The sequence below is a fragment of the Osmerus mordax genome, chromosome 13 (genome assembly GCF_038355195.1).
Source record: "Osmerus mordax isolate fOsmMor3 chromosome 13, fOsmMor3.pri, whole genome shotgun sequence".
Lineage (NCBI taxonomy): Eukaryota > Metazoa > Chordata > Actinopteri > Osmeriformes > Osmeridae > Osmerus > Osmerus mordax.
Genome location: NC_090062.1, coordinates 2,391,092 through 2,400,725, shown reverse-complemented (window position 1 = coordinate 2,400,725; position 9,634 = coordinate 2,391,092). Strand labels below are relative to the sequence as shown.

General features: G+C 49.0%; 1 protein-coding gene across 1 annotated transcript; it reads left to right on the top strand.

Moving 5' to 3' along the window:
* The first annotated feature begins 879 nt into the window (after nt 1-879).
* Nucleotides 880-9,325, top strand: hnf4b (hepatic nuclear factor 4, beta). The gene is made up of 10 exons (XM_067248969.1): nt 880-1,033; nt 2,602-2,767; nt 3,498-3,592; nt 5,298-5,407; nt 6,215-6,370; nt 6,623-6,710; nt 6,924-7,076; nt 7,752-8,009; nt 8,277-8,405; nt 9,004-9,325. The coding sequence occupies exons 1-10, from the start codon at nt 910-912 to the stop codon at nt 9,129-9,131; spliced, it is 1,407 nt and encodes a 468-aa protein (XP_067105070.1). The 5' UTR covers nt 880-909; the 3' UTR covers nt 9,132-9,325.
* The last annotated feature ends 309 nt before the right edge of the window (nt 9,326-9,634 follow it).

The following is a 9,634-nucleotide window of genomic DNA, read 5'->3' as shown; positions in this document are numbered from 1 at the left end:
TATAGGGGCCTGGGGTATCGTTTTATTTACAAACTCCTCTTATCACTCTATCTCTGATCGATACCTCAAACCAGCTGATGGCCCACTCCCCACGCGGCCAAAGGTGAACAAACAGTCTCCATTATCAAACAGATACACGCTTAGGGAGTCTACAGAGGCTGCTGGGACTAACAAAACATAGAACTGTCTAACCCTGCCCCCGGTGGTGGAGTATGTAGTAGCACTGCTACTGTATAGGCTACTGTACCATTTGTGTCCAGTCCACCACTCGGTTAGACCACATCAAGTGTTTATCAGTGGTAATGAAAAGAAAAACAAGGCATTGCCCAAGAAGCCTTCAACAAAAGGCAATAACCGCAACCTTTGGTCACACTTTGGGTTTTGTGTTTCCTTGTTAAGTCATCTTCGAGGTGATAAAGATAGTCAGCGCCATAATGACTGATCTGCCTACATGACTGTGTATGCTCTTTTTTGTTCTTCACAGTGATTCGTGTTTACCTGCTTGCACACCCTCCCCCCTCTTTTGCCAGAGTCTGATAAGAGGCTAGCAAACAGACAGTGGGACAAATCTCTGTCTCTCTTTTACTCTGACTGCTCTGAACAGTTAGACTCTGTCACCTTGATCTGGAATAACTAGTCCAATACTTACCGAAGGATACAACATTGTTCAATCAGGGAAACTACATGGTACCAGATGATGGGATGAGAAAAGCAGGACTTTAATTGACACAGAACTGAACACAGAGCAAAAAGACCAGAAGTAAAAGGAAGAAAAAGACTTGGAGCGGTAACAGGGGGGTCTATTATGCAATGAGTGAGAGCACATTGATTCTCTGGACAAGCAGGAAGACACCCTCGGTTTCCTCTGCGTCTAGGCCTGTTCAGGCTTGCTGACAGACTGTTTCCACCATGAAGATGACTGGGAACGTGTTGGACCTGGACTCCTCAGACTACAGCCCTAGCCTGGACCCCTCCTACACCCTGCTGGAGTTTGACAACCTGAGGGTGTTCCCCGTAGAGAGCGCTATGGCAGGTACGGTCACCTCCTCCAACTGGGTTACTCTCTGGTGGACTACAAGGCCCAAACACAGGTTTGCCAGAGGATCACCCGAAAACATGACACACACATTACAGAATACACCTAAAACTGGATTGCGTGATGTACGATGTTACATGGATATTTTGTTCATGAAGAATTAACACGTCGTTTAACTTTCTCTTAAATGTAAAATTGTTTCTTACTTAATGTCTTACTCACTGAAGGTCAGACTTCTAGGAAGGCTCACAAAGCCTGTGTGGTCCAGTGGTTTGATTTCTCTCACACAGATAGGAATTTGTAAGGTCATTTTCTCATGGCATGAGCACAAAAATGCTGTGGACTGATGTCTTTGCAATAACACCGGCCCACAAAAGGCTGCGGATGCAGTTGTTATGCAGAGAGAGTGGCTGGAGATTTCTAAAGACCTCCATCTTCCTCCACTTACCTCCCTTCTAATCATATTTTTGTCATTATCATTAAGAGTCTGTTCTGCTGAAGCAGGTCCTTTTCTACAGCACTTTGAAAGAAGATGCTTTTCACTTCTCCACAGATAACTGTGCGGCAGATGTAGTCTAATCTCTTAATTTAATCTCACTGATCTTTGACCACAGAAAGCATTCTCCATGTTCAATTGTAATCCCTGGCTGCCTCGTCTCCCTACTCTAAGTGTGTAATTTACATACATTACAGCCGCAGGGCATTGTCCATGCTAGAGCCGGATCACTACGCCACCAGAGTGCATTTGACGGTCAGTGGTTTTAAGAGAGACAATCCTGCAGCGATCGAATACTGACAGGACACAATTTAGAGCAACACCGAGGGAGATTGAATTAAAACGTAGTTCCTAGTGTAAAATTAGCCAGAGAGCGGTGGTGGACTTTGGCTTGCCACTGACCTGTAACTGCTTTAATTGAATGGGGAGTTTCCTGTTCCTCTCAGTAATAAGCAGCAGTGCTCCTCAGAGGCCAATGAGCCTGGCAGCCAGTGGCCTCGGAGCTGTGATATCTCTGCCTGTGAGCACCATCACCCCCCCCCCCCCCCCCCCCCACCAGGCTTGTCAAACAACACCCCCTGATTATTCCTTTGGCCACGGCTCACAATCAACACATTTTTGTCTGAGGGAAGGGGTGTCTTTGTGTGAACAAGGTTATTCTTCTTCACAGAGTTGTAGCAGGTTTCATTAAAGCCCTTAGCTGATGATTGGGGTGATTAATGATTGGCTGTGAGCTGGTGCTTATCTGCAAGCTGCCACGCTGCGATGCTAGTCTCTCGGCTGAGCCATCATACTCAGACACAGTGCTGTTGGGGCTTGTTAGCGCGGCCTCACACATGTTTATTTATTCATCACCGGAGAGAAACAATAGGAGCCCGTTCTCCACAAAGTACCACCGCCCCCCTGCAAGGCCACATCTCAAAACCATCTGATGTTAGCCTGAGGCGGAGATGAGCAACACACTGCCTGACGTGTCTGTCTCCGAGTTTTGTGGAGAGAGAGAAAGCAACAACGCGCGCAGCCCTCAAAAACACTTGACGTCACATCTCTGTTGTGTTGTGGACGACAGAGCCGTTGCAGCCGGAGCCCTCCCCTCAGCCGACTCACGCCAACGGGGGCTTGTGTTCCATCTGCGCGGACAGGGCCACGGGGAAACACTACGGCGCCTCCAGCTGCGACGGCTGCAAGGGCTTCTTCAGGAGGAGCGTGCGCAAGAACCACGCCTACACCTGCAGGTGAGACACACCGACGTCGCAGGCAGACCCAGCAACTCAGCTCGGACGGCCTGGCGTTCAGTCTGACCTGCTGTGCAGTGTACATCATCCCCAGCAGTGCTCATTCCACTTGCGGCGGAACAGGACGAGCATATTATGTGTACTGTGCTAGTTTTGTTTTGAATCGAGCCTGCCTTTTGATAAAGCATGGGTATGTAATATAACACCGCTGACACTCTGACTGAGAAGTTGTTTCTTTCAAGGTGTTCAATCAATCTCTGATGGCTGAATGGTGGTAAGGTTGTCACCTATTGTCAAGTGAGATGTATGGATGGAAGTAGCAAAGTAGCAAAGAATCTAAGAATAGAAAACTCACTTCAGGGCCACTGTCTTTGGGATCTGTCCAGGCAAGGAGACAATAACCTAAATACAATGACTAAGGATGCAGAGTCAATGGTGAGATATAGCTGTTAGCTTTCTCTCCCTCATGCAAGAAGTAGCCCCAGCCCAGCTACAGCATATGAACTATATGAGTTTTCATTTTGCAGGTTACAGGACCACCAAATGTGTCCTTTCAGTGTAACTGAGGCCTGTTCATACATGTCTCCCCACTCTCTGTAACCCACAGTGACTGATCAGAAGCCATCACAGTTACCTGGTCCCTGAGTGAACGATGGTATCATAACTTCCTATAACTATATCCTGTCTTCCACTGTCTAAGTTGGTGTGTGCGTTGTTTCTGATTTGTCAGGTTTAGCAGGCAGTGTGTCGTGGACAAAGACAAGAGAAACCAGTGTCGTTACTGCAGACTGCGGAAGTGTTTCAGAGCCGGCATGAGGAAGGAAGGTGGGATTCCTGCCGTTGCTGTCCTATTACATTTCATGACGTATACCTCAACGTACGACCCTTAGAATCAATGTTGTCGTCGCTAGCATCAACGACTGACACATGCCACAACATAAAAACCCACACACATTGATACATGTACAAGTTGACAAATCACAATATTTACCTAAGTGGTACAAAACGTCCTGGGCTGAGGAGTGGGTATTGGGCTTGGCAGAGCAGAGTGCCTGTCAATAGAGGGGTTACGGGGCTCTCGGAGAGGTACCCCGTACGTACACCAGAATGTATGGCCAACAAGATCCACATGTGTCTCTCTTGAGAAATAAGGACTTGAGTGAGTGTTTGCCATGCTCTGTGGGTCTTATCTCCCTCTGGCTGCCATAGATAACCAGGAGAAAGAGCTCAGTCTGCAGGACCCATGTGTGGCCTGCTCACATGAATAATTAACATGGTTGAGTATGGGAACATATTTGCTCTGCCCTTTTCAAGAGACACACGCTCCTCCCCCCCCCCCCCAATGAAATCCAGGGGAATGTGATGTAACAGCAGAACGGAATCAGCCCTAACTGCAAAGTCTTTGATGTCAAATGCTCTTGCGTACTCTATAAAAGGAAGGGGAACAAATTGCATCTCACTCGAACAGACCACTCTTAACCAGCTATTATTTTTACATCCCCCAAACAACTGTCCTGAGTCAAGTCCAATCTATCAGCTAACTGATGTTCCATAGAGAACTCATTTGTGACATCATCCCACCGAGCCACGCAGAGACTGTCTCTCTCTCTCTCTCCTGCTCCAGTTTGATTAATAGGCTTCTGATTGGCCACTGAGAGGACAGCAGTGATGACTGATTGCTTGGAGACTGGGGCTTGTTGTCTGACTTTGTGGGGGCAGACTGGAATCAGGCTGAGGTCATCCAGGCCGCCTGCTCTCCCTCTAATGGCACTGAGAAAGCCTGGGTCACTTTGAGACTGGGTGCTCTGCTGGACACACTCCAAATGATGTACGAACACACACTCCTTTGCCTAACAATGTATCACAGTAGGTTTTGGAATGTTGGTTTTAGAGATGCGTGGTGTATGTAGTGCAGGTAACACTTAAGAGGAAGAGTGAGAGAGTGAATTAGGAGGAATTGAACAAAATGTAGGAATTCTCTTCTCACATCTGGTTGAGAGAGGACAGCTCTTTCCCTTACAATGAGACAAATTAGACAAATCAAATCAAATCAAATTTATTTGTATAGCCCTTTTTACACGCAAGCATGTCACAGAGGGCTTCACATATGCCCATAGAACTGCCCCTCAACCAACCTAAACCCTCACGGAAGACAAGGAAAAACTCCCAAAAAACTCTGGGAGGAGCAATTCAGAGAGGGATCCCCTCCTCCAGAAACGGTTGGTGAGAGAGAGGAGCAGAACACAGGCTAAACATAGTCATACAGTGTCGGTGGGTTTTTAAAACACCAAAATCCATTGTTCAACATTTGAGAAACATGTTTACGGGTGCAAGTCACGGCTAAAGGCTTGAATTTCCTTCGGGATCCATTTTGAATATTGCCTGTTATTGAATTCAATTCAATAACAGGCAATCATGTTTCATGATTGTGTCCATGTATATCTACACATATATATACAGATAAATACATCATACATGTTACCTTGTTCTTTCCTGACACCTCCCGATAACCCCTCTCTCCCCCCCTCAGCTGTTCAGAACGAGCGCGACCGCATCAGCAGCCGCAGGGTCGAGGGGCAGGGGGGGGGCACCCTGTCCATCAGCATGCTGCTGCAGGCCGAGGCTGCCAGCGGCCACCAGGTACCCCGCAGCCACCCAAAGCATCCTCTTCTCCCCCATACTTGTGTTACAGCCTCAAAGTACTGCCCGGGCCCCCGTTTCCCATCCAGCTCAGAGAGCACTCCCTTATCTACTTCTGAGAAGTGCTCAGATAAAGGCTAGAGATGGATTCGAGGATACAGGCTGCACTTTAGACAGACGGCCATTACCCCTCCCTGGAGATTGGAGCGGCTGCCTGGATTCAGTTACTTCTTTGAAATTGCAAAATTGCCCAGAGAGACTCCCTCCATCTGATCACAGCCTATTTAATTGCGGTGCCGGGGCTGGGATTGTGTGCCAGTGTTCAATTGGCTTCAAATGCATAATAACAACCAGATATCTTCTTTTTGCATGTGAAAGGAATGTGCTGAAATTAATTGGATGATTGACAAATGAACCACAAAATGAGACCGGTCTGTTTTCCATTGGTAAGACTTCGGTATCTCTCTAAAAATAGGCAGTGAGAGTGCCTCAGGGCTGTAATCAACTTTCAGCAGCATTGTGGACAGCAAGAGAGACAAAGCGAGAGAGACCTCCATTTCTCCTCTCCCACACTCTCTCTCTCTTAATGATTAGGAATGTCTCTTGTCACAGTGCAATACCTTCCCCGACTTGCCTCTGCCTGCTCTGCCCTTCACGACTGTCACAGCTGCCCTCACCTCACACTCCCCCCCCACACACACACCAGCACCTCCACTACCACCTCCCCTATCCATCTCAGTTCATTCCCACATTACAGCCACACCTTTGGCCACAGTGCAGCCTCTCATTACGGTGTGCCACTCTCAGTTCTCAGCCCTGACCTCACCTATGAGCTGTGACATCAACACCAAGAAGATGGCCCAGGTGGGGGACGTGTGCGAGTCCATGAAGCAGCAGCTCCTCCTGCTGGTGGAGTGGGCTAAGCGCATCCCCGACTTCTGCAGCCTCCCCATGGACGACAGGGTACGGACAAGCAACAGAGCTTTGACGCTCGGTCTTACTAGCCCTGCGTGGCATCCTGCTATGTGGCTGCAGACAGCTGAGTTACTCATGGATTGTTCTGTCGCTAGGATACGGTGTTTGGCTTGAACAGGTAGATCAGTAGATGGTTGCCTTGCCAGCTGTCCTTGTGTCGTTTGGGGTCCACTTCTTAGCATACTTTGTTGAAACCAGCAGTCTTTGTAGCCTCGTTGTCCATGCTGTGTCTGTGTGCAGGTAGCTCTGTTGCGAGCACACTCTGCAGAACACCTCATCCTGGGGGTGGCTCGACGCTCCCTGGCCTACGATGACATCATCCTCCTAGGTGAGACCCCGAGAAAGAGATCAGTTCAAGGACCTTTCAATACGAACACAGTGCTTACCCCCCCCCTCATGTTTTCAGCCTGATGTACTGGACTAAGTTTAACTGGGATGTGATGCATCTGTCACACTTATAGTAAATGATGAACATCAACATACTTTAGTAAGTACTTTTATTGCGTATGACTTGATTGGACTCCATTTGTCTTCTCCTCAGGTAATGACTTTGTGATTCCGGTGAATAGTCCGGAGGTGGAAATTTGCAGAGTAGCAGCACGCATCCTGGAGGAGTTGGTCAGGCCTCTCCGAGAGCTCAACATCACAGACAGCGAGTTCGCCTGCCTCAGAACCATCGTGTTCTTCGCCCCAGGTCGGTTGGTCCGCAGGTCACTAGAGGTCGGCCCTCCTCCCTGACTCTCTCTTTCAGACAAGGGAGAAGAGTTTGCCAGGAACCTTTTGAAATGTTGGTTGCTCTCTCAAGGGGACTCTCCCACTCTTTGTTCTTGGCACCTACTGGTTTGTTTAGGCGGTGGTGTTTTACCGTGCTCCTGGGAAAGCTATTCATATTAGTGGTCTAGGCTGGCTGGAACCCAGTCTGACTGGCTGGCTGGCTAGTAGGTTGAGGTGGCTGGCTGGCTTGCTGGCCGGCTGGCTGGCTGCTGGGCTTTATGGCCAGTGATTATAGCGCCAGAGTCAGGCCAGAGGGCCAGGAGACAAACTGGCATGACTAGCAAAGTAACAGTCCACCCTGTCTGCGACAGACATAAACACATCTGCTCCCAGTACTGTCCTCCAATGACCCAAATCTTTAACTTCTAACCAACCCTTAGTGCCAATAATGCTTCTGTAGCTTCTATTTATTTATTTGTTTGTGAATCAATAATGTATGTGCTTGTGTCTCTGTGTGTGTGTGTTTGTCCGTGTCTGTGTATGTATATGTGTCTGTCTGTGCGTGTGTGTATGTATGTGTACGTATAAATGTATATGTGTGTGTGCGTGCATATGTATATATGCATGTGTGTGTGTGTGTGTGTGTGTATGCCAGACTGCCCGGGTCTGGAAAGCCCCCAGGTGGTGCGTCAGCTGCGTTTCCAGGTCCAGGTGCTCCTGGACGAGGCCACCTGTGAACAGAGGGGGCGCTTCGGGGAGCTGCTACTCATGCTGCCCCCCCTGCAGAGCGTGGCCTGGCACATGGTGGAGACTCTGCAGCTGGCCCGGCTCCTGGGGGAGACCAGGGTGGACAGCCTGCTGCAGGAGATGCTGCTGGGGGAGGGGGCGGTCGTGGGGCACGGCTCTCATACGGGTAAGACCCTCTCGCGTTCTCCTGGATACCTCTTGGATACTGGGCTGTGGCGTTGTGGTCGTCCGATATTGAGGCCAGTGGATCCTGAGGTGATCAGGGGAGCAGTTGGAACAGGCCCCGAGTTTTGGCGTGCTGCTCATTTCCATAAGAGTGGCGTGGTTATCTAGGATGTGTGTCAGGTCTGGGATGGGTATGGTGTCTGTACAGTGAGACATCGAGGACAATGTTGAGCACGTTCCGAATCTTTTCCCCTGCCTCACTCTGCAGGCTCTCCTCCTGATGTGCTGGTGTTCCCACCCGCCCCAGCCCCAGCCCCCACCCTGACCCAAGACATGCTAGGGATACACATCGAGCTGCCAAGCAACTTCACCTCCGTCATCTTACCTGTTCCCACATGTGAGTGCCTGCAGATTATTCACTTTTTTACATTTAGACACCAAGATACGTTAACATACATTTTACACTGACTGGTTCAAAGACCATGCCAAAATCAAGTTTTTGGGGGGGTAAATGGGTTAAATTAATAAATGGGACATAGATATGAACTGATGAAAGGTGTAACCAGGCAGGAGAATCTGCATGTGGCAGATATTTCTCCTCTCAAACCTGTGTGCGGTGAGGAGCCAGGTCTATGTAAGCTCCGACGCTGCTTTCAAGCCATTCGACAGGAGTGCTCGGCACGCAGTTCCTGAACAGTGTCCCTCGGCTGTCACAGTAGCTGAACCACAGTAGGTCATATACAGACCCAGCTCTGTAGGAACCCCTCAAGCCCAGCCCTGGTCCTCATCTCCCGCAGCTCTGAGCTCACCTGCTGGACGCTGATAACGTCCCTCATTATCACCTCCATGTTTGTGTCTGTATCGATCTACTTCCGCCAGTCCGTCCTCTCCCTAATAGATGACTTCATTGGTATAGCATAATGCAGTTGTCATTAAAGTCAGTCGTTCTCCGGCCGTCTAACCCCAGTGTTGTTGCCTGTCTCTCTGTCCCACAGCTCTGCCAATGGTTCCCCTGGTGCCCACACAGCCTGACACTGAGGTGTACAGCCTCAGGGAGGGAGTAGACATGCCCACAGAGTCTGCCCATGGCATGGCCATGGCAACGCTCCACTCCTGCCTCTGAGAACCAGACGGAGCAAGCGGAGCAACTCAGCCAGGGAGCAGACCCACAAAGACAGACGGACGGACGCCCAGTTTATACACACACACGTATACACACACACACGCACATTTACACAAACACACCCACACACACATGCAGACACACGCACACGTGAACCACATGCCAGACAGTGCACATGTGTACGTACATATATATGCGTGTCATTTACTGTATGAACTTACTTTGCTACTTGTGTGAAAAAACAAAATACTGCCCACGCATGGTGACTCCAGCCTATGAACAGAGAGAGTAGAGATTGATCCATAGACATTACTAACCAGGACTTTGAACCTGCTAACTGATCCACATTGTTTGTCCAAGGCACACAGAGAATGTGATGCATGCTCTCAATCATTGCTCAGGAATGTATTTTGATGTTAAACATTCACTCACAATTGACTGCCATGTAAAGCAATGGTGACTAATCTTTATGAGTTGTGTGTCAAATGATCAAAGTGTCAGTT